This window comes from Amia ocellicauda, chromosome 1 (genome assembly GCF_036373705.1).
Source record: "Amia ocellicauda isolate fAmiCal2 chromosome 1, fAmiCal2.hap1, whole genome shotgun sequence".
NCBI lineage: Eukaryota > Metazoa > Chordata > Actinopteri > Amiiformes > Amiidae > Amia > Amia ocellicauda.
The window spans coordinates 34406915-34432837 of NC_089850.1; the positions used below are offsets into that span (position 1 = coordinate 34406915).

General features: G+C 44.5%; 1 protein-coding gene across 1 annotated transcript in view; it reads right to left on the bottom strand.

Moving 5' to 3' along the window:
* Positions 1-306: 306 nt before the first annotated feature.
* mdga1 (MAM domain containing glycosylphosphatidylinositol anchor 1) overlaps positions 307-25923 on the bottom strand; it is a 76012-nt gene continuing 50395 nt past the window's right edge. Inside the window, exons 11-16 of the mRNA XM_066713800.1 lie at positions 25436-25459; positions 24008-24160; positions 23681-23839; positions 15742-15872; positions 9122-9230; positions 307-5053 (exon numbers count right to left, since the gene is read on the bottom strand). Coding sequence (XP_066569897.1) covers positions 4959-5053; positions 9122-9230; positions 15742-15872; positions 23681-23839; positions 24008-24160; positions 25436-25459 — 671 coding nt within the window. The 3' untranslated portion in view covers positions 307-4958. The remainder of the gene's footprint in view (positions 5054-9121; positions 9231-15741; positions 15873-23680; positions 23840-24007; positions 24161-25435; positions 25460-25923) is intronic.

A 25923-nucleotide genomic window follows, 5' to 3' on the forward strand; every position in this document is an offset into this window, starting at 1 on the left:
AGAACTTGGAAGATGGGGATCACGCTAGAGGCCCTCCTGGTGTGTGCTTGTTCAGTTTGTATCCTGAATGCCTTGATTGACATTATGCATTGATCAGGGCAGGTAGGGGGAAGAGGTGTCCGGTGAGATAAAAAACAAATCTGATCGAGTGGTGACAGTTAGGGCCCCTGCTGACGATCCCATCCACACTCTCACCCTGCAGCGCATTAATGCAAACAGTTTGTCACAGTCAGTCAGAAGCAAGAGGCCTCTGCAGAACCACCATTATGAAACAACAATAAAAATACAGAAAATAGGCAGACAAAGGCAGGAAGAGCACCTTTATGGAATGGCTGCAATTTAGTGTCAAATCAAATCTGGGAACCCTGCTGGGCTGAAGTCACTGTGCAGTAGGAATACAGAGAAGAGAGACAGAGAGATCACCTGGGGACACCGAGAGGGAGGGGGCAAGAGAGAGCACTCTGGCACATTTAAAGATCAACCAGGCAGTGGTCTCAGGATTCAGGGAAATAAGGAGATGAAAATGGAGCATGAAATTGATACCAGTTGTAAATCCAGGGAACACTATAGAGTATGTTTCATTTACCGAGCGAGATCTCCCCTTCTGAAGTGGGTGAGTAAGACCTACATTCACCAAAAGGGACCTTTACTTGACCTGTCTAACAGGTGTGTGTGTGTGTGTGTGTGTGTATATATATATATATATATATATGCTCCCCTGCGATGGCATCCATTCCAAGGTTTAGCCACAGGGGGCAGGAACAGGGAAAACACCGCTGCTCAGGGAAACTGTATGAGTATTATTTTATATATAAAGGCAATGAACATAAGAACTTCTGAAACTTCCATACTGTAGTACTTGGACTTAATGTTCAAAGAATTTAGGGGCTTCCTAATGAACCAGAATGGGTTGGCTTCAGTTATGTGGTTGGGAGTTTTGTCCCAAACCCTGTCCTATCCTGAATGTTCCTAAACATATTTACCAACTTAATTCAAAAAATATATCTTGTTAGAAAAAAGTAATTTCTATGTTGTGTAGCTGGGATGGATTGAAAATAAGTGTAGATTAAAAAGAATTCACATCCTGGTCTTCTTTCTGGTAAGATCCTATTGTAAAGTGTATTGAAATGCAAATGCTAAATTTGACTGTAAAAAAATGCAAATTGAAATACACATGTGCCTACATCAGCTGCATATAAATAAAAATGCAAATTATATATTATTAAAATACTGTACATGTGTAAAAAGTATGTACTAAAACTTTAATAGCAAAATGAGCACTTAATTAAAACAGAAGCTTCTGCTTTATCAGTTCAAAGCACTTTCTGTTTTAAGAACCTGCTTTAATTATGTTTCTCTTGTAATCAGTTGTGTTCAGAAATTACTTCAAACACTTGTATGTTCTTAATTAACCCCACATTTACTTTAACAGTTTATCAGGAAAAGTGGCCTCATTTATTTGACTCAAAGTTGGTTAAACAGTAAAACGTACTGATTGCTTTTGATGGATTGTCCAGATGCATTTCTCAAATGAATTCAAAATTGATTAAGTGACATTCAATCAAATACGAGTACTGTGTTAATGTATTCAAAAAGCTAATCTGGTGAGTACATGCGAACACAATTGTACTTGAAACTTGAGTGCTTGACAAGGGCTATTTTATAAACAAAGTAGGTTCCTCTGTGAGGGAACCTCCACACCACAGATAGAGGAAGTCGAGCTGTGTCCCACATCAACTACAGACTTCACCCAGAAGTGTGGAGAATTAGAAACATTTGGAAATATTGGGAATGTGCAGAAGTGCTCTGGAGAGGAAATGCTTGCTGTCTGGCTGATCAGCTCTGGTTGCTACACTGATCCCACAGTTGGAAAAGAACCTGCCACTGTAAACACTGTTAGGTTCAGAACAGTACATTTGCAAGGTAATTTGGCAGTTTTCTCCATGGTCATACCAAAGCATGTATATCACTTTGTAGTGTTTTTCCATGGTTTACTATACCTCTCCATGCTCTACCAGCATTTCAATTTGCCTGCCTACACTGTAGTGCGGTTTCACCAGGGTTGTACTACAGTAAACGTTTATGGTAGCCAGGAGACAGGTACAGCTCAGTGACAATTCAGACTGGACAGAGGGAACGGAAACACAGTGCAAGAGATTGAAGAGTCTGTTTCCTTCTCTACATTTAAGATTGCTTGCCTATTGTATTATACCGAGCACACCCCCTTGATTCCTGACCCCTGACCTCCCACCCATCATTTTTGTCCAGGGTCCTGTCACCTCCCTCCCTGTTAGTGGACCAGTCCCTAGTGTGGGTGGCTAGAGGGGCTTAGCTGAGTGTCAGTCTAGTGGGTCAATGCTCTGCTCGGTGAAGCCTATTCCCAGGTCCAAGTTTTTTTGCAAGGAAGCATGTACATTACAGAGCTAGGATCATTCCAGATTTGTTATTTGTCGGCATGTTTCCTCAGTTTCCTAAAACTCCCTGGGTCAGCTGTCCCTGGCGTCTGTGCTTCACTTAAAGTCATATTAATATCTGAAACACACTCAAATTGATTTCTCTCACGTTCTGCACGGCTGTTCACCCTCTATTGATATGTTCAGAGAAAACCATCACAAAATAAACATTATACACATTTGCAGTAGGCAGTATGGATCTTGATTTTTGTCCCTTATATTAGCTCAAACTGCCAGTTCACCAAGGTTGTTTTGTAGGCTTAGAGCTATAGTATCTGACTCTCTCTCTGATCTGCTGTGGGTGACTGGTGAGGAGGTAACTTACAAATAGTTTATGAATGAGAACAACTGATCCTGTGTCAATAACACGTTTCAGTAGTAGAAGCCAGTTACTATCAGGTTATGCAGACTTTGTAAGTACTCTATTAATATATTACAGATTATAAAGAATTTATAAATGCAATTTATGTTATCTAATCTAAGGTGTTACTAATTCTACATTTATAAGTACTTCATAATGCAAATATTAAGATATTTCTAATGGATTGTTACTGACCTGGTAGTAACTAACCTCTACTAATTAATGTTTTTTTTTAATTTTCTTTTCTGTAATTAATGGTAAGTTGTTCTTCTTTAGAAACACTTTGTAAATGTATTATTGACTGTTATAGCATGGTAATTACATGTTATGAAGTGTATATTGCAAGCCTGTAAAATATTACCAGTAAGTCTAGGCATAGCTTTTATGTGGATCCCCTAATATAAGAAAAGAAAAGAAAAATGAAATAAACTCCTAATAAAGTGAGGCTCTTACATTGAGTACATAGTTGAAGGAAGGTAACAGATAGAGTGTTCCTGTGTTTTCATTCCAGCCTGTGTCTCTAAAAATATCACCCTTCTGTCCCAATCAGTGTCATGGAAAAAAACAACTTCGGGCAGTTGAGAGAAAGCCCCTGGAATTTCCCCTGTAGGTTTTTTCCCATTTGTAATCTCCTGGCCCTGTTGTTTCCTGCCTCAGCCTCATGTGTTAAAGGCGAAGTGGTCCTCCCACGAATCCAAGGTGTGTGAGAGAGGGATGCAGTAGTAGCATTCAGTGTTTCAGTGGAAGCAGAATGTCTTCGGGTCCCTGTGTGTTTGTGCTTGGGTATGTATATGTGGGTGATCCAGTAGCTCTCTGAAGAAGCACAAGTGTGTTTTCCAGCAGCCAGTGGGATACAGTGGGGTGGGAGTAGTTTTGTTGGTGTGGGTGTGAGTGTGAGAGTGAGAGTGGGGCAGGGGGACTGGCTCTGCAGCACAGAATACAGCCAGGTGAGTACACTGCAGCACATGCAGAATCTTGGAGTATATGGAGTAAATGAGAGGAAAAGCAAGGCGCTGTCTCTACTGTACGTGGAATGAAGCAAGAAGCGAGAGGGTGGGAGTGCGTTTGGTCAGGCGGGGGTTGACAGGGGCCGGCTGGGACACTAGAGTCCCATAGGCTCACATACCAAGACCCCATCTTCCCTCCACACTGCTGCTTCATATTCCATCAAGCCACTCTCAACAAAGGAGCCCATGTCTGCAGAGGAAGAACATTTCATCAGAAGACAAAACACACGCAGAAGAAACAGAGGAAAAAAAAATCTGTATAAATTTGTGCTTTTTTGTATAGTTTTTTTCAATGCAAAGTTGATTTTGTTTGTGTCCTTCAACTTTTCATATATATATATATTTATTCATATATATATTTATATATATATAATCCTTCTCTGTTCCCCGTCATTGCACAGCAGAAAGTCCTGTGTGGGGAAACAATCCTGTCCAGCATTGCCAGGCTTTGAAGTGTCCAATTCTTTTCTTGTCTCTTTTATATTTGCTTCATTTTTTCCTTTGCTGCGTTCAGTCTGCCGTTCTGGCCCAGACTGCTGAGGTGGCCCCAGTGTGTCACTCCTGGGGTGGGGTAGTCCATGTAGCTGGCCCCCCACCACCAACTCCTCCTCGGGTCCTTCAGCATCTTTGGTAGAGTGTTTGACACTTTGGTGTCCAGGGAAAAGAAGGGAGGTATGGGTGAAGGAAGGGTGTAAAAGGGAGAGAATGGGATGTTGAGGGAGGAGGGTAAAGGAGGAGAAGCAAGAACTGAACTAAAACAGGAACTGATGGAGAAGAAGGAAAAGGACAAAGACAGTGTAGGATAAAGGGAGGGCTAAAAAAATAGGGATGTGTTTAGAGAAATTAAAAAAACAGAAGGAAGATCAACAGAAACAAGGCGAAGAAAGGGAGAGCAGCATGAAGCAATGAGAGCAGAGGAGGATGAGAGAGAGAGAGGGGGTGGGCAGTCGAAGAAGAGGGTCCATAACGAGGTGGACAGACTGGGGGGGTTCAGAGATATGGAGAAAGACAGCAATGGAGAGAGTAGCTGAAGGGAGAGACAGGTGGAAGAATAGCATGGAGAGACGAAAGAAAGAGAGAGAGAGTGCATGGCAGGGTAGAGCCTGTCTGACAGACAGGGGGTGCTGTAAGGTCTCATCATCTAGAGAGTAGGAGGGCACAGGACAGCAAGACCACCAGCAGAGGGCACAGCGGTAGAGGCAGTGGAACTGAGGCTCCCCCGATCAGGACTGCTGGAACGACACGCAGGGAGGGTGAGAGAAAGAGTCTTTTAAGGTCCTTTATTGAACATTTAAGGCCAAAACATCATTCAAATTCAAGCAATGATGGAAACAAAATCTTAAAACAACAACAACACAACCACTTAAAAGAACCACCTAAAACCAGCAATACAATACAACCCAATTAAATAATATACATTTATAACTAATGCAGTGAGATGTGGAAAATTATAATCTTTAAACACAGATAACGGAGGTGGAAGGTGATGCGATGGTAAAGATGTCCCTCTGCACACGTTTCATACAGGCACGTCTCCCACACACCTCCAGGCTACCATTTTCCAATAACAAAAATCCACCCTTATCCGACTACGTGCTGAAGTGAGCGAGGTCACTCTAATTACACTCACACACAGAGGGGTCACTACAGTTACGCATACTGATACCAGACACCTCGTCACCCAGTCAGGCAGCATACTGTCTCACTACTAAGGTTGAAGAATGTCTGAAAGTCTGATAAAACACAAAAGCCACCATCTCCCAGAAGGCCCAGGTGTCGTCATGGATACTGAGGCAATGCCAATCAGTCCTACTCAACATTCCCTGCACTACCCGACCCCCCCGTAAACTCGGAACAGCGAACTAGAAAGGAAACCGGAAACAGAGAAGTCTGCTTTTACTGGATGGCATGTGATGGCACTGTGTGCTAAGAGCACTCCCAGGAGAGGGAGAAAATGAAAGAGAAGAGGAATCAGAACCCAAAAGAGGCCAGATAACTATGGATCTGCACGTGCACGCATACACACACACACACACACACACAATAAGCCTTTTTCAGAGCTGAAGAGGGGAGAAAAGGGTCTTCTGCAAGCCAAGTCATGGTTACTGAGCCACAAGGAGGTAAGAACTATAGAATTTCACACTACAGTTCTAGAACAATCTCCAATTTCCAACCCCCGTCTCCCCTTGACACCCCACCCCTCAGCTACACAAACACACACACTCTCCACTCCACATTAGCCATGCAAGCTGCCTGCAAATGAGTTTAATAAATAAAGCACAGATATTGTATTTAAAAGATCAATACAAATTTATATCAAGGTTTTTTTTCCTGCTGGCAGAAAATCAATGTATTCATAATAAAGCTCTTTTTTTTCATCGTCTTCTTCTTCCATTTCAATAAAAAACATGTTAAGCGTCCACTGCTCCACTTCTGATGTCTGTTTCAAGGGCCTCTGAAGGGTGGAGGAAGGATGTTGGTGGAGAGGCGGGGATAATCTGTCCCCCCCCACAATGTTAAGACTTTGTTCCCATCATATGGATATGGAGGTGAAAACAAATATTGAAATAAAAGAAGTTCCTTACTGACTAACATGAACCAAGATGTAATATAGTGTAATAGCAGCTGCTGGTTCTTATACTATTTATCAAATACCTTGATCAATGTTCATCTTGGTTTCTGACACCTTGTTTGTATAGTTCTGTAATGCTTTCCTATGGATGACGGTTTACCACTAATAAGGGCATTTTACTGTGAAACAAGCATTGTGTTTTTGGTGCTATTTGTGTGTGACTGAGCAATTACTGTCTCTAAATGACTATGGGTTTTCAGACATGGTGTGCTGACAGAGCTGCCAAGTTTCCTACAAATGCAAGGCTGTCCCTGGTGCCTGTAGCCCACCCTCCCATCACCACCCACAGAGGTCCAGCCCCACACATGAGAAGGAAGGAAGGAAGCACAAAGTAGGAGGAAGGAAGGTTACAATGGCTGCCACACATTCCCTAACCCTAGTGTAGCGCCAGTCATGATTCCAGTCCAGTCATGATTTCTGAGTCTGTCCTCTCCTCCGCTCCCTACAATCTCTACTTCCAATATGTGGAATTCACTACTCTCTTAATTTATAACAGCTATTCAATATTTTATAATATGTCTAATGTGTTACACCTAACCGAAAGTGCTGCATATCTCCTCTGGGAGTTTTTGTGAGTGTTTGTCTGCTCTATGTCGAATGGTTTATATCTCTATTGGACCACATGTATAGATGTGACTCTTCACAGTGGTCTGTGGTAATTCCTAAAGAAAAGGTTGATTGCATGATTATACAATTGACAATATCAGCTAATAATTAATCTTTATATTAACTAACAGTTAAAAGCAGATGAAATATGTATATTAAGGTAGTTATTATGCGTTAATAAGGGGTACGTTTCTCTAAAGCTGAGTGTCTTCTGGTTGAAAACTGTTCCTCGTTGAGCTGGGCAGAGGTGTGTGTCTGTCTGCCCTGCCTGTTGTGTCTGTCAGTATCTCTGAGATGCGTGTCTCAGTATGTGCGTGTCTGCGTCAATGTCAATGCCAGTGTGTGGGTCTCATGTTGTGTGTGTCTCACTGCTGTGTATGTGTGCGTCAGTGCCAGCATGTGTGTGTCAGTGCCCAAGTACAGGCTTGTGAGTCAGTATATCAGCGACAGTGTGTGTGTGTGTGTCAGTGTTGGTGTGCCTAACTATCTAGATATCTAAGCCTTAATTACCCGGCTGTCTTCTCTCTCCTGCAGGCAGCGCATGGCTTCCTGTTTATACATTAATAAATAATTCACTGTATACTTTAGAAGCCTCTCAATAACTCCCACTGGCTTACTCACGGCTTTTTAGAAGAGGTGCAAGGTAAGGTTTTATTGTTAATATTTTACTATTCCTTCCTTTTGTGGTGCCGTAAAGCGTTGTCATGGACACTAACTCCCTCTGAAAGCTCAAGGCCTTTCAGATGGTGCCCATTTTTTAATGAGGAAAGAGTAAATCAACAAGCTTCTTACTTGGTTATCTAATTGAGAGTCTGTGTCTCTCTCTCTCTCTCTCCCTCATTGTCTCTGTCTTGCTCTGTCTTCTGCGGATACCAACAGCTTAACCAAACTGCAACTGAAATCTCTATTGACCTCTGTGCCTGTCTGGGAGAGTCTGTCTGTATGCTGGCAGTGTGTCCAGTCCCCTGAGCACAACACCACAGCTCAGTGGGCTGAAGTCAGGTGGAAATTATACAATCGGATTACACTTTACTTAAAATGGCAAGCAATAATTAATGAATTTAATGTTAACTGAAATAATAATAATAATAATAATAATAATAATAATAATAATAATAATAATAATAATAATAATAATGTGTTTATAACCATTGTTATTACATGTTAGTATATGGAAATATTTGACCCTTTAAACTTTAAAGTGTGACCACCAGCTAGCTACCTTATCTAGGGAGAAAACTCCAGCTGGAGCTCTGTTACAATAAAGAACATCACTTCAGACTGGGGAACACAAACAGAACTTATAATTTATTATATAATTTATAAATACACATATTAATGTAGGTGTTTATATTGTCATTGTTAGTTAGTGAGTTATTTATGATTTGGTTCCAGTTGTATTTTGCAGAGTTGGAGTTAATACTAATTTACTAAGTAAATCTTGGTAATAATCATGCAATAAACAGCTATATCTGTTAATCTAATTCAGAGTGGATAGCACAATAAACAAGCAATAAGAGTTAACCAAGAACACCAGGAATGTATCTCTCATTTCTGCTAATTCCTGTAGACCTCACAACTCAGCCCCCAACTTCAGAATCTATAAATTCTGCCATCTGCTGTACTGCCCCCCGTTCACCGTTATTTTAACAGTTGGTTGTAGTGCACCATGGTAGCAGCACAGTAAAGTGCAGGAAACCAAGGTGAAATCCTGATAAACAATGGATAATATCAGTAAATGTCAAGAAGCCATGATGCTCAGCACAGAAATCCGCGGCAAAGCCAAGTACACGTGTGGTATAACCATGCAGAAAACCAGGGGAGAACGTCTAACTTACAGTGTAGATTTACTGTGGTAAATTACATAAGGGTGTTGGTTGTCCTGGGTCCTAGTGTGACTATTTGTTATACAATATATAACCTTAGCAACATGTCATTCATTTTCTCTACTTTTTATATAGACCAGAAATGTTGAGCTAATCAGTGAAACATATAAGTGCTGGTATAAAGATAATTCAGTGATGCTGTGGAGGTATATGGGGAGTCAGGGAGCAGAGGGTACCTGTGTTAGAGATGGAGTTGTCCAGTTTACAGCCACCTTTGGTCACAGAGATTTCATCAATGGCGATGTCCCCTTCATAGCCATTACCCCTCACACCCTCGAACACCACCTTCAGAAACACAGACAGGCAGGCAGTTAGAGCACAACACAGTCACCGACCTCAAACTTAGGACAACAGAAACACAGACAAGACAGTCACAGAGACAAACACACACAAAGACAATCACATAGACAGATAAACACACCATCACATCTTCTTTTGTATGTTTTGAACTACACTATTGCATGATTTGCAGACAATTGGACAGACAGGTCAACCAGCTGCAGGGCTGGTTCTGTGGGCTGCTGTTTGTTTTGGTCAGTTCACACTTGCTGTGGTTCCTCTGAATGGCAGATTAATTACAGCAGCCATGCAGGGTGCCAGGCCCCATCCCACAAAAGCAATCAAGCCAGAAGTGTTCGCAATTACAGAAACACAACACAGCTACGCAACTCAGTTAATACATTCAAAACTCGGGTGCCTGGTCTATTCCTAGTAACAATAGAGAAGCACAATCCCCTTTGTTTCAAATCAGCCTGAGCCATTATGACAATGTTGATTACATCTGGAACTTCAAAACAAAATAGCAACAATAAATAATAATAATAATAATAATAATAATAATAATAATAATAATAATAATAATAATAATAATAATAATAATAATAATAAAGACAAAGCTGTAAGTCAGTGTGTGTGTGTGTGTGTGTGTGTGTGTGTGTGTGCCCATTTCTCTGTCAGTGCAGTGTGAATGAACCCTGCAGAGCACTCAGGATTTTCATGTCCCATCTCCCAGCAGACACCCTGTTTTTCCTGGGCAGCAGTGACACATGCTGCCCATGTTAAGGCCTTGCGGGGGGTGCAGTGCTGACAGGCACCCAGCTGTATATCCCTCGCCTAGAGATTAACAGTGAGACTCTAGCCATCCACTTTGAAAGGAAAGCCAAGCAATTATGCAAAAGAAAACAAGAAAAAGGGCAGAAAAACATCTCTGCATATTTGTTTTCTTTCTCTCATTTATCTGTCTGTCTTCTCGTTAATTAAAATTTTGTGTGTTTTTTTAAGTGCAGGAAAAGGAAACCACAGGGGAGATGTAACAAGTGCATTCTTCTCCTGACGAGAGGAGTGGGCGGGTTTCTAAAAAGCTCATTTTTTTCTTTTTTCTTTTCCTTTTCCTTCACAAATGTGCGGCCTCTCATTAATTCGCGAATTGGCTAATTCAATTTGCCTCCTGCCACCGCGTTTCCCCCCGTCAAGCCCAGCCGGCCGCACTCTGTGCTCCGTGCTAATTGGAGACAGCAGTAAAGCAGAAGCGGTCGTTCATTAGCAGCTCCGTGCGCCGCTCTGCCGAGCTCTCGGATGCTGCGCTCAGGGCACCACAGCCCAGTGAGCGGAACGACAGAGAAGGGAAGGAGATCGAAAAAGGGAGAGGGAGAGGGAGAGGAGGAGAGGGAAAGAAGGAGAGGTGAGGAAGAGAATGACGGATAGATAGAAAGCAAGGGAGAATGGAAGAAATATAAAGAAGAAGGTAGGGAGAGGAGAGAGATCCTTAGATAGACATAAAGATAGAGAGAGAGAGAAAGACAAGGCATAGAGAGGGAAAGGACAGAGCGAGAGAGGGGAAATGGACAGAGGGAGAGAAAGAAAGCAAGATAGAGAGGGAGAGGGATAGATAGAGAGAGAGCGGGAGTCACTGGCCAGAGAAATAGAAAAACAAATACAATTAAATTAATTGGCCTCTGTGGCCCGTGACTCCCACTGGCCAGAGAGACCAATTAACATTATGTATTTTCTTTTTCTTTTCCCTTTGCCATTAATAGACATGTGCTTTGTGTGGAAGCACGGTGGTACAATTTGCTTTTGATAAATGAATTACAAAGCACTGCTGCCACTGCCACTGACACCAGCACCGGGGCGTCCTGATGATTTAATTGCCCCTGTAACTGTCACATGGGGAGCAGTTCCTTATCTGCAACTTTATTTCATTTTATTTTATGATCATTATTATTTTATTACTAGTTTTATTTGATTCTTACTCACTGTTGTGCACGAGTGTGTTAATTATTCCCAAGTCTTTGTCCTCTATGTTGCAATGATGTTAAACACAATGCTTCTGACTCATTAACCTCTCCCTAGCATAGATCTCTGGCCTACTGCTCTTCGGCTTATTAAAGTCACTGCTGCTGCTCTCCAACAGCCAGACTCTGAGAACTGTTCAGAGGGCGGCCTGACAAGAAAAGAGTAATTAATTAACGCATCTTTAATTAGATGTTAGAAGCTTTTCCCAGATTCCTCTTATTCTGTTATCCTTCCAGTACTTTTCCTGCAAATTCAGAATGCTAGAAGACCAAACCCGTGCACACTTCCCTTCAGAGCATCTTGAACCAGCGACCTTCTAAGATTTGCTTGCCACTTTCAATTGCACTGCCTGTTTTTGCATTTGCAGAGTGGCAGGTGTAAAGGTAGCGCAGAGGACCGTGTTTAATTAGCTGAGGCCAGTAGCACAGAAGCAGCTTAAGTTAAATTTACCCTCAGTTTTCCCATTAAGCCTCTGATAAGTTTTAGGATGTTGCACAAAGCACATCAGCACACTGTAGTCATAATACATTTCAATACAATATGCTAGTTAAGGGAAAATTTATAAATTTAATCCCTACAGCCATTCGTCACTTCTACACAAGCGGCCCCTGAGCCCTTACAGTCTGGCCCCCTCAGACGTGCTGTTTCTGCCTGTGCTCAGCTCTTCGTGTCTCCTATTAAGGCCCCGGCAGCAGCTTAGGCCCCCACAGGAGGGGGATCGATAGAGTGTGTGGGCAGCGCGGCCAGTGCAGTAAATCAGACAGTGCCGGGGCTGGGCGCTCTCAGGTGCTGTCTGAGGGACCGGTGGGGACAGGGGTGGTGGGGTGCAGGGTCAGGTAGGCTGATCAGAGAGGGTGAAGAGATGGGAGGGGTAACCATCTCAAAAAGGACAGAGTGAAGAAGCTCCAGTGTGATTTACTTTGAAAACAAATTAAACAAATTCCCTGCTTGCGCTTAACACATTTTGAACAGGTACGTTTCTTTACTTTCAGTTAGCTAAATACATGTTAAATAGGATTATTATCATAATTATTATTATTGTTAAATACAATTAGACGACTGCATTGTAGAGCTACCCCGAAATAGAGAGCCCACTGTGAGGCGAGGCCAGAACACTGTGAGAGGCACTACTGCCCAGCCAGCAACACTGGCACTAGAGCTCGTTAAAAACTGGAACAGCGTTTAATTGGCCACTTGTCTGAATTGAGCCTCATAAACATTATTAGGGAGAAGCAGATGGTCGGCAAATGAATAAATAAAGAAAGAAATAGGCATTTTAGTGTAATTGATTTCCATGGAAGTGCCCTATTTCTCCAAACTGTAAGCTGTTTTAAACAACATTGCAAACTATCACATTGTTCCAACGGTAGTGCTGTGAGTTGGGATGCACAATCAGGGCCAGCCAGGCAGCCAGTGCCACCCTGTGTGTGAGTGTGCACTGCTGTGCTGTGTGTGAGTGTGCACTGCTGTGCTGTGTGTGAGTGTGCACTGCCGTCCTGTGTGTGAGTGTGCACTGCCATCCTGTGTGTGTGTGCACTGCCGTCCTGTGTGTGAGTGTGCACTGCTGTGCTGTGTGTGAGTGTGCACTGCCGTCCTGTGTGTGAGTGTGCACTGCCATCCTGTGTGTGTGTGCACTGCCGTCCTGTGTGTGAGTGTGCACTGCTGTGCTGTGTGTGAGTGTGCACTGCTGTGCTGTGTGTGTGGGTGTGCACTGCTGTGCTGTGTGAGTGTGCACTGCTGTGCTGTGTGTGTGGGTGTGCACTGCTGTGCTGTGTGTGAGTGTGCACTGCTGTGCTGTGTGTGTGAGTGTGCACTGCCGTCCTGTGTGTGAGTGTGCACTGCTGTGCTGTGTGAGTGAGTGTGCACTGCCGTCCTGTGTGTGAGTGTGCACTGCTGTCCTGTGTGTGAGTGTGCACTGCTGTGCTGTGTGTGTGGGTGTGCACTGCTGTCCTGTGTGTGAGTGTGCACTGCTGTGCTGTGTGTGTGAGTGTGCACTGCCGTCCTGTGTGTGAGTGTGCACTGCTGTGCTGTGTGTGTGAGTGTGCACTGCTGTGCTGTGTGTGAGTGTGCACTGCTGTGCTGTGTGTGTGGGTGTGCACTGCTGTGCTGTGTGTGAGTGTGCACTGCTGTGCTGTGTGTGTGGGTGTGCACTGCTGTGCTGTGTGTGTGGGTGTGCACTGCTGTCCTGTGTGTGAGTGTGCACTGCTGTGCTGTGTGTGTGAGTGTGCACTGCCGTCCTGTGTGTGAGTGTGCACTGCTGTGCTGTGTGTGTGAGTGTGCACTGCTGTGCTGTGTGTGAGTGTGCACTGCTGTGCTGTGTGTGTACAGAAGCCAGGCCTGGCAAGGCAAGGCTAAGACTTTCTCCCTTGCCTATCCCCCCTCCACTCTTCTCCAACATGAAAACAACTGTGGGGATAAATATTTAATCAGCGCTGAAAGGAAACGTTGTTTATTAATGAGCACTTCAGATTGTGAAAGAGTCTCCAGCTGACTTTTTAATTTTATTATTTCTATTCATTAAGGAGGCAGTGTCAGGCTGGATGAACGACTTTCTGGTTATTAACCTCTCACTGCTAGAATTCAGCCCAGCTCTGCTCTGTTCTACTCAGGTCTGCTCTGAATTCAGCGGTATGAACCATAACTGAACTATTCGTATTTGCAGAAAGATTGCAAATGATAGGAAACATCTTGGCCAGTGTGACTCATTTGGTTTGGTTGTCAGTAACTAAATGATGCAAGGATTTCATCATACTGTTATTTATAAAAATAATAATATTAGTAGTAGTAGTAGTAGTAGTATGGCCAAGTTGTGATGTAGTGCTTGGGAGTGCTCTGACATCTCCTGATATTAAAAATATTAAATTAAAACTCAAATGTGAGCCTAAAAAGTCCAATCCAGTGGATTTTACACTGACAGCTCCTACAGATTACCTCTGTACTGTGGATCACTGACCCCACAGTCAAAACACTTACTGCACACGCAAACCAGAACCTGAACACCGACTGAACTCTGACCACGACCGCATTGCCTGCAAGAAACTTCCAGCCAACTCCCAGAAAGTGTCTGTCCTGACCCTGCAGGCTGCCAGCTCAGCGCAGTGCAGTTTTCCGGCTGCCAGTATCACAGAGAATCGGAAACCAGGTGCGCGACTCCACCGACTGGGGAGCCACCGCGGAGAGAAAAGAAAGCAATGCAGAACAGAAACAAGCAGCGAGGAGAGCGGAACACATATAGTGGAGCAGCAGGATGAGTGCCACTGGAGCTAGTCAGATAAGTGTATTGTTGGGGATGCCCACGCTATCCCCACCTCTATCACAGGCGCAGCATCCACACTCCGGACATGCACCCGCAACACCTTAGGCAAAAACTCCTTTTTGATTTATTGCTGAAGAGTTTAACTGCCCCCCCCACTACCTCCCGCTCCGACATACATATTTAATGGGTGTCAGGAGTGAGGTAAAACTACCGCTGCATCCCGTTACATTATTATGAGGAGCCGAGTGACCTTTAGTCCAGGTAATTAGTGTTTAATTGTGTGATAACGCAGAGTCTCGTCGCACCTCTTTAAAACCTAGAGCTCTGAGTCACTGCAGACCCTCCCCTAGCCCTGTCTCTGCAGAGTCTCCATTCTCAAGGTTATTCCAGGGAGACTCGCCAGGACACATCAAGGCAGTCCATAATAGAAAACAACACTGCACTGATACACAATACACACACACACAACACACACACTGATGGGGAGCATGTCAATGACAACAGTAAGCACTGCCTGAGCTGTTCAACTGGCTAATCGCCACAGCTTAAGATATCTCTCTAATGAACAAAAACCACCTCAGAGAAAAGGACCAAACGTTAATGGACCAAAAAAAAAAAAATTGTTCTCCATTCATATTCGGAGTGCAGGCAAATTAGCAAAAGAAGCGACTGAGAGGATGAATTACGTGTTTGCATCATAGGGGCACTGTTTAATTACACCGGGGAGCAATAACGAATCTGTAAGAGAAATGCCCTTGTCGTAGGCAGTCAATACTGTGCGACATATAGACTCTCTGTATATTTGTCAGAACCCTACTGGCTCTCTAAACTGCGGCCGTTCAGCAGACGAGATCAGTCACCCACGTCTATTATTACTTTTGCCTTCTACTCGCTCATTTAAAGATGATTTCTCTCACTTAGACTCTCTCTCTCCCTCCCTTTCTCTCAGCTCTCTTCTTCTACTTCACTGAAAGTCTCCCTCTGTCTCTCCTTCTCCATTTCCCCAACTCGACATCCCCAATTTCCCTCCCCCTCTCTCTCCCTTTCCCTGCTCTCCCTCTCCGTCTCTCTCCACCCCCTTCCTCTCCCAGACCTCTCTCCATCCCTTCCCCACATCTCCTACCTCATCCCGTATCCCTCTCTCTCAATCTCTCTCTCTTCTTCCCTGTCCTTCCCTCCCCATCTAACCCCCATCTGCTTCTACCTCTCACCTTTCCTCCCTCCCTCTCCCCCCTCTCTCTGTACCTGGAAAGGGCCGCTGGGGTTGATGGTGATGTTTGCCTGCTTCCAGGAGGGGCCCTGGTTTCCAGTCCGAGTCCAGGCCAGTGTGTCCACTGTGGCAATACTCTTCACCCGGAACAGCACATTCAGAGAGCCTGCAACAGAGAGAGAGAGAGAGAGAGAGAGAGAGAGAGAGACATAAGAAGACACTGCCATTACAACACAGAGAGAAGTACACAAAAGTACACTGTCACTACAAGCACACAGTGGCTGCAAAGGCACAAAGACGTACACTGTCGCTACACAGAGCTTGCATACACACGCAGTGAGCTATACTGACAGAGAGATACACCGCTACCATAGACAGACCCACACCGAGACACTGTCACTGTGCACACATGGAGAGAAATATATACACCGTCACTGCGCCCTCCCTGCAGAGAAAGAGATTGACAATAAACACAGAGATTAACAGAGACACGTACACGGCTACAGCCCTGCCATGGTACTGAACACTGATTGAGAGATAGAGATAGCATCTACACACCAGGCAGAGAGAGCGAAAAAACAGAGTGGGCAAGAAATGAAAGTATCCCAGTTGGAGAGGAGGGGCTAGGGGAAAAGGCGGAGACATCAAGTAGTGACAGATATACACCCCCTGCAAGAAACTGAGTGATCGGTGATGTGAACGTGACACCAGTCAGTGCAGATCATTGCCAGAGTGACTTGTGAGCCTGGGACAGCCCTGGGGCGTTGACACACTGCAGCATGTAAACCTGGGCCCTGGAGGGAGAGATACATCAACCTCGCAACCCCACTTCTGTGCCACACAGCAATGATAACATTTTGTTTTTTACATTTGTGATTTAAAGAAAGTATTTCACAATGAAACAGTGAAACAGGGAGCTTCACACATATATAAAACAATAGTGCGTCCCAGAGAAGGAGAAAAAGACCACAACCCCCCGACCCGCCACAGCCAAACTCTAGTTCCTCTACAATGTCATGCTCCAGCCCAGTGTCCCCAGTTCCAGCAGGCTGCAATTCAGACTGGGACATGCACACCTCCTCCTCCTCCTCACCTCCTGACTCCTGACCTCCTCCCCGGCCCAGCCTGTCTTCACTTTCCCCACTCCCACTCACCTCCTCCCTCCATCCTTCTCTCCCCCACTCCCACTTCCTCGCCTCCTCTCCTGCACTCCCTCCCTCCCTCCATCCTTCTCTCCCCTCTCCCTCCCACTTTCTCTCTAAAAAAAAGAAACAATAAATATAAGAAAACTCATATTCAAAAGGAATTCGAGCTCCTCTCCCCAGGAGGCCGAACACACACACACAGATATATATCTATACATATGTAGATGTATACATTATTTAATCATTTTTATTGCTTTAATTAAAAAATGTATGAATGTGGAGTGGAATGGCTTCAGCTCCGAATCTCTCTTCCAATCTGCAGCAGTAATGAAACGCCGCAGCTCAGTACCAAGTGGCTCCTGACCCCTGCCTGCCTGCCTGTCTCCCACTGCGGGGCTGTGACTCAGCGAGGCCCAGCCCTGCGCCTGCTGCACTGCTTCTATCAGGCCTGGCAAATTGCTATGGCATTTACTGCATTTACTAAGTGAAAAAATAAATAAAATCAATAGAATAAAAATGTTTTCCTTTCTCTGAGCTGTGGTAGTTGCACAGTAACTCCCGGGTCGCCTGCTGTGTAACTTTCCTGTGCCCTACTCACCTACTCCTCCAAATTGTGCCACCCAGCGCCTGGTTTACCCATTTTCCCCTGGTCTCCCCTTGATTTTCTCATGCATGTACTGCCCTGGTTTCCCATGGTGTGTATCACAGTTTACTACACTATATTTCTCTCTATGATTGAGCACTATTTCCTACACTGTACTGTAGTTTGAAATTGCAATAATCATTTGCAGGACTTCCAAACCACCATCTTCATAAGCATCAGCTCGTCAGTGGTGAATAAATAAGCACATGCAAAAACAAATAAAGAAACACAATGTAATTAGTGCTGGTTAATTTCACTCGTGAACCCCAGAAGCCATTTCCACAAATTGATATTGGGAGTGTGGGTGAATCCACTCCACCCTGCAAGAAGATAATGCACACATTAATAACTTAATAAGCAAAAGATTTGTTCTTGGCTATTATTAGTTACAAGCAGATTGCTCCTCCATCAATATTAAGGATGAGTAATTTCCTCATTATTTGAAGTGTTAAAAAACCTGACCCTGCCTAATTGTAAAAACATTGCTCTGAAGCAAGCAGGTGAATGGCATTTCTAGAAAAATCATAAATAATTACATACATACATTCACTCATACATACATACATAAAGGTGAGCTAGTGGTGAGAGCTGGGAGACAGAAAGCAGGCAGTAGGAAGACATAGGTAATATTTAGAAAAAAGGGTGGGGGATCTAATGTGAGATCTGGTCTACCTGCTCAAACCCCCCCCCAATTAACACCAAGCCAGTCAGCCTGTCAGTGTGAGTCAGTGACTGCTGTCTCTCACACCCTCTGATTGGTTATCCTGACATGAAGGGGTGGGGGATACTCTCATCAGTCAAGCTAATGTTAACTGACTTGAATTGCTCTTGATTTACAACGCACTGAAAGCTTGAAACCAGTGTGTGTATATTCATACTCATACTGACAGTTTAATTTACCTGCAGCACTAAAAACAAGATCAGATCTACTGAGAAGATGGCAAGTGTTTATTTTGCTGCCGTTGCTGTTGTTGTCGGTTTTTTTTTAATTAGAGTGGGCGGTTTGTAGTAACAATTTAATAACATGCACATTCAAACTTGAATTATAGGGCTGATCTAAAAACCTTGTAAGAATTATGAACATATCATTTTAAATATATAACTTTCCAGAGAGTCAACAAGTAAAAACATCTGAATCTGAGCTCTGAACTTGTGAATCTAGGCTCCAGTCTGGATCCAGTGGCATTGTACAGATCCCAGTGTACTTTGAATCTTGTGGCTGAACAGAATAAATGGATGCACTGAACAGAAGAGAAACAGGAACACAAATGCAGTCCCCTCTTGGCGGGCAAATCACAAAAAATAGTTAATGAATAGTAATGACCATAACATCAGCGGAATGAACAAATTCTTAATTTAGACACACGCTTTGAGTGTTCCAGCTTTGTTGAGGTGCAGCAGCCCAATGATACTGTGAATAGAGAGGTCCTGTGCAGGTGTTCAGAATTGTGTGGCATTGTATGCCACACAATCCACCCAAACAGACAGACACAGTGGATAATCGCAGCCTAGGGCTCCGCACTGAATAAGCACATCACACTGCAATCTGGAACAACGCCTCAGACACCCTAAAAAAACATGGATACTACACACAGACACGATGCAAGGCTCTGAGACATGTGGGAGGAGGTCATCAGTGGGAGAACCATGCCGCCTTTAGAGTGAGTGAGTTAGAGTGAATCACGGTGTCTTACTGGAGCTGTGGGGTCCCACACCTTGAAAGTGCAAGAATACCAGAGGGAACACTCTTTACACGCACAGCTTTCTGTGTCAGAACATGGGTCTTCTGCTGCATTCCTGCTCAGATGATACAACCAAATATCATAAAACGAATGTGCATTTATGTATTGGTTTGTCCATCAACTTATTTCCATTGAAGGCTGCCAAGCAGTGGAGCACCCAGCCACAACATGCATCTCTTAGAAGCAGACAGTAGATAAGGGAGGGTTCCTGGGACACTGGTGCTGCTGGGAAGAGATGACTGACTGACTGACTGACCGAAATGGTGACTGACTAAGACACTGACTGACTGATACTGATATGCTGACTGACTGACAGATAGACCATGGGTGGGAGGTGGCCTCAGAGTTGAGGAGAATTTTTCAGGACCTGCCTGGCTGTGAGAGACGACAGTAATGAGGGCACCGGTAACCGAGACCCTGTCGGTGGCGACGCAGAACTGGGTCATAGAGATGAATAACTCTGTCAGCGGCAGAGCTGAGCTGAGCTGAGGCTTTGCGTCCAAAACCCCTCACAGTGAAGTTGCAAAATGCGCATCTGTGTGCAATTTCCATATAAACCAGTAAGCGTGGTTTTACCTGCTGTTGCATGCATCCCAGACACACAGGCATTTGCCATGAACTAATTTTGAGGGCAAGGGCTGCAGTAGAGCAGGTGTCTTCCATGGACTCAGACTGGATAGACCTTCCCTGCTCCTGACATTACTGTAGGAAGACAAGCCAAGAGAGGGTGTGCAAGAAAGAATGGAAACCACAGGGAGATAGCAAGATCCCCGTTTCATCATGGATTCACTCCAATTAACTTATAATTAGAGACGGGAACACTCTTTTGCTCTCCTGCGCTCTCCGCTACTCTTATCTCCTCTCCTCTGCTCTATTCCCATCTCCTCTCCTTTTGAGTTGAACACAGTGCAGCTGCGAGAGTCTGACTACACAGCCATTGCTTATTAAAACCCAATAAATAAATCTTATTGAATATCATGGGCATGCATTATTCCTGTTAAGCTAAGGGTTTGGGGCATTCAGCGTTGTGTGTGTGTGTGTGGGTGTGTGTGTGTCTGTGTGGTCAGGCACATTTGGTGAGCTTAACAAAGGTTTCACCTTGAACCGGGACAGAGCCGACCGCGCTTTGAAAAGTCTCTCTCTTTTTCTCCCTCTCTCTTATCCCCTTGATTCCCATTTTTCAGCCATTCCTTTTCTAATTTGATAAAATAACAACGCTTGCTCCCCTGTGCTTTTTATACTTAGCGCAGCTTTGCGACAAAGAAGGAACTAACGATGTTTAGGTTTTTTGGAAGAAGGAATAAGAGAAAAAATAGTGACATATAGTGTAACGTGGGCCTGTAAAACAGCAGTTTATGCCCAATGTGAATACAGCTAAAGAGACCTAATTCAGCTAACAGTTAGCCCGACTAAATCAGTGCTGACCAGCCCTGGTCCTGTTGATCCCCAGATTAGTTAACCACCTCTCACTCATTCTTCCTCTCTTCCTCTCTCATCTCTTTGGCATTCACTAACTCACTCACTCTCTCTCTTTCACACACTCTCAGTGAAGGCTCCTGTACAAAACACTCTAATGGTAAGGTCATATCAGCTGTCTGGTCGTATTTTGGATCACAGCTAGTACTTTCTCGCTCTGGGCCCTCGCTTTCCGTCTTCATGTCGTGTTCTCTGGGACTCAAAAGGCTGACATCCTTCCCACACACTGGGCCTCCATCAGGTCGGATCCAGGGTAATGGTATCCCAGGAGTTGATGTCAATGCTGCCTTTCTTGATGTTGGCTTTCAGCACATCCTTAAAGTGCTTCTTCTGCTCTCATTTGATGTGTAACTGGAGAAATGAACCTGCTTTGGGAGCCTGAGGTCTGACATGCAGATTAAGTGCACGGTGAATGATCAGAGCCTCTGTGTTTGTGGTGCCGGCTTGTGTGAAGGTGCTGATGTTGCCGTGTCTGTCCTCCCACTTAATATGTACGGTCTTCAGCAGGCAGCATTGATGGTATGACTCCACAGCATTGAGGTGTCCCCTGTATATTGTTTGGGGATTGTATTCATCTCTGTTAGCCAAGAGGAGAGCGTCTCCCTTCACAATCTCTACAAATACAGTTCGATTGATGTAAATCAGAAAGTTTGAAAGTGGTTGTATGGATTATACTCACAGGTGCGGATTATGCCTGGTAGTGTGATTAGAAGGCCTCACCTTCTGAATAAATAGGAGGTGAACACTTAAAAGTACCTGAAAAGCAGAAGACCCACTGACAGGCTGACAGGCAGACGGTGAGTGCTCTACACACTGGCACCGCACCAACGCGAGTGTAGAACAGAAAACAAACCAGAGAGAGGAGGCCATTCAGACCAAACCTCTCCTGTAACCGCCGGCAGCCCATTGATCTCACAATAACAGGAACAGCAGGCTGCTTTCACAAAGCCCACTCCTGATGACAAAAGCTTGCTGGCTGGTTCAGCGTGCTGGCTGGGTGCTGCCTGGCTACAGCAGGGGGGTGCTCTGTATTTCTTTAACAAGCAAGCATCCCAACTCCGGCCTGTAAACTGTCCCTCTCCGTGTCTGTGCTGCTGCTCTGCTGGGATTTAAAGCTCTCCTGAGCGTATAACAATGATTATATTTTAAAGGCCTGTGATATGGATCTGTAGAGTTTTTTTTGCCAGTTTTTGTTTTGCTTTTTATGAATACAAAACGGCAGGTGGTCTTTCATCGTTAAAAAGCACGGAAGACACATTAAAATGCTATCAATAAGTGCATTATGCGAGCCTGATAATTAACGTGTTAACAATTATTGGGTAAAATCTGAAGATGCTCTTTCCGCTGCGTTTGGGAGATGCTGGGAGCAGCACTGTGCAATTAAAGCCAGTGTGCCAGAGAGTGATCACTATCTGGGATAAACAGATAGCAGCGATGATTCAAACGCGAGCTCAATGCCAGCTCTGCACTGCCAGCAAGCAGTGCCTGTCAAAATATTTTTTAATAGAACTGAAGCTCATTAAATGTTGTTTAATGCTTCTACTGAAGTGAAGAGAGTCTCTGGTACATTTCTAATGGGCTGAGCGTCTCCCAGCAGGACCTGGTATAATTAGAAAAGAGCAGCTGTGGATTCATTCAAAGTGGCATCTGTACAGAACCCACCAGCCACTGCCAAAACACTTATCGCATTAGCTGAAACTGGCGGGATTAGGTCATATGAGCAAATAGAGCCCGTTCTGCCGGGGCAGAGTAGTGACCCAACTTAAACTGCCTGCACTTGCCGGTCATCTTCTGTAGACGGGGCTACCTCTCCAGAGGGTGGTGGGATCAGTGTCGGCTGGAGTCATTGACAGACTTCATTAGAGCCCCAGTGCCACAGCTATTTTTAAAGACATTAATATCATCTCTGCGGGAGTGCTGACGTCATGCTTAAATTGACCAGCTTCTGTGTGGGGCACCGGGCACTATAACTGGACCGTGTGAGTGCCCCTCAAGCAACAACTCACAGGGGACCGGCACAGGAAATCACGCCTGGCTAAAACTGTGACACTTTAAAAGGCATCTGCCAGTGGTATTTTTACAAGACGTCAGCGTTATCTAACCCCTGATGATATCCGCACATAAAATACTCCATCGGCACTCCATTCCAGATGCAGTTATTCACACATCTGTTCAACCTCCCCTAACCCTCCCACCACCAACAATCCACTATCACTCCCTGGCTGACCACCCCCACTTCCTCCATAGCCCCTCTTCCCTTTATCCTACAAACTACCTAGTTAAGGAACCTGTCTTCTACCTTTCTGAGCTGCTCTGCCTCCTTCTCTTCCCTCTTCTTCTCTCTCCCACTCTACCTCCTTCCCCCTACGTCTGTGCCTGCCTCTCCCACCTCCAAGCCTCTCTCCATCCTGTGGGTTTGATTCATACCACACAATTGGAATCTTATAATATATCAAAAAACGACCGCAAAGACACAAACACATGATGTTACAAATCAGACAGAGACATCAGTATTGCCCAGAGGGGATCTCAGAAGGATGAATGTGACACTATTGCATTTCATTTTCCAATCCTAGGTATAACAGGGAAGCCAGTGAGCTAGGCTTCATGTTCAGGCCTGTGTGTGTCCCCTCTCTGCTTGCAGCTCCTTAGCACCCCAACCTCCCACACTCTCCTCTCCTCTTGACATTCAGCCTTAACCTGACCATTTACCTCCCAGCTTAGGTTTGTTAGAAGTCAATCAGGCCTCAAATTTGAACCCCCATCACAGGCACACTTCTAAGCACACACACTGCACTACACTACACTGTACCACAGCTCACCCAGGGAGCATGCACACTTCCAAGGACATGGAGATGAATGGCACAACACAGCAATTAAACGCCCAAGCAAGCAACAGAGTAGGATGCAACACTCCAGGCTCCAACAGTGCAGAACCTGTGGAGCCAGGGGGGTGGCTGTCACTCACCGATGTGCTTGCCGTACATGTGGTAGTAAAAAGAGACACAGTAAGCGGTGCGGGTGGAGCCCTTGCCCTTGACTCCTGTGACATTGTAGAGTGGAGAGAGCAGTCGTGCCTTGTCACCCAGCTCCCGCGGCCTTGACGCCTCAATGTACATGTAGTATCCTGAACAGAAAGAGCGATAGAGAGAGAGAGAGAGAGGCTGTAGTACCCTGATCAGTGAGAGAGAGAAAGAGAGTGAGTGAGAAAGAGACACAAACAAATAGACAGAAAGAGAGAGAGAGTGATACAGGAAAAAAGACTGAGAGAGTGATGGGTACAGAGGTGTCCTACCTTCATTGGTGCCACTGGGGTCAGTGGACGGCCCGGTGTTGGGAGAGCGCTTGTGGTTCTGGGTCAGGGCGTTCTGCCGGGTCCAGTCAAACACATCCCCTCGGTCCTGACTGAACCCACACAGCTTCTCATCCTCGAAACCACACACGCGGTCTGTCACCAGGGAGGGATAGACAGAGGCAAAGAGAAAGACAGAGCAAGTTAGAAAGAGAAAAAGAGGGAGGCTAATATGTCAAATAATAGCCACACACTGGGGATTGAATCACTCTTGGTCTAATTCCCTGAAGAAAACCCTGGAATTAGACAAGACTCCTGTTCTGTAGCAGTCAGATCCATCTCGTGCCTTATGAGCTGCAAGGACTTTATTATTCAATACTAGGATGCTTTCTAGCCTGTCATTTTGAACGTGAATGTATAGCAATGTGCGTGAAGCTAAAGCCGCATTAAACATATTGGAGAACATCCACCCAGACAGCATGGTGTGAGGTTGTAGCGTGGTTGTATTTTGATTATGACAAATACGAGGCGAGAAAAATGTTGCACAAACATTGCTCTGACCACTCAGAGTGCTTAGTCTTCTCTGATTGTTGCGCAGTGTCTACACATTTCACAAGGTCCATATCTGGAATTTCCATATATATCAAGTGTAATTCTATTACTTGGCTTGCATATATATACTATATTGCATTAGATGTGTTGATTTTTTCATTTAAAGGTTCATTAAACTTTTCATTCTGTTCTTCATATTGTTGTCTGTTCGTATTTTCTCTGGAATGTAGCTACATAGATGTAATTTTATGACATTATTCTACAATGTTTTGACAACATCCCCAGGAGTCTACGAATTACTGTTGCCACATCATACTGTTCCGTGTTTACTTTATTGCAATGTTACCACAACGTTATTTAGTCAGCTGGGTAATCAGTTATAAATTGTGTTAATCTTTCAGAAGAGCCATATATGTATATTTTAAGTCTTTTTGACACATTGTTTATTTTTACATTTTACACTCGTGTTCCATTAATCATCAAAAGGTTTTATTTGTGTGATATATAATCATATGAAATAATGGAGTTTAGGACACCAAATGTGAAAAAGGTGATAGGTATAACAGGTGGAAAAGTCCAAAAATGTACATTAGTAATTAGCAATTTACAACAAAGAGATATAGAGGCCCCATGTCCTCCTCTCATTTCTATCTTTTCATAATTCCTTGTGTTCCTATATTATTTATAATATTTCAAAGCAGTGTGTAGCAGAGTCTGCTGCCAATGATGACAGCTGGCATGGATCAAACTGCTGAGAACAGGGGGAGCTTCACTGGATGATGATGATGATGATGATAATGATGAAGATGAAAGATGGTGGTGACAATGAAAATGGCAATGGAGGATGCTGCCTGAGAGAAATGTGTGTTTTGGACTCACCAGAGGGCCGGGGGTAATTGTAGGCTGTAAACAAAACAACAATAATCAGGTCAGACTGGGATGAGAACTGCAGCCCAGCCCTAAGCAGGACACACACATACATAAAGAGAGAGAGGCTGTGGAAGAAGCTCAGCTGGACTCTTGGATCACTAACCAAGCCAGCAGGCTCGGCCGAACTGTGCTCCTCCTGCCGACTGTTAACTCTCCCATTCTGGCGCTGCATGGAAACCTCCTCTGGAGCTGAGAGAGCTCTGACATGTCTAGCCTGTACTGCTCTGCGTCCACATCTCACTGTCCTGGCCGAGTCACAGCGTCCCTGACTAGGCCACTGTGCTGGACAGTATCTACACACTGGCTGCACACTCTGGAAAGGCTTGAGGCAGTGATGACAACACCAGGGCTGATCTTTTGGCAAGGTATTAAAGAGCCACACAGCTACAAAGGGCAGTTCAGATAGGCTAGATCAGGAAAACTGGAAGGAGAGCTGG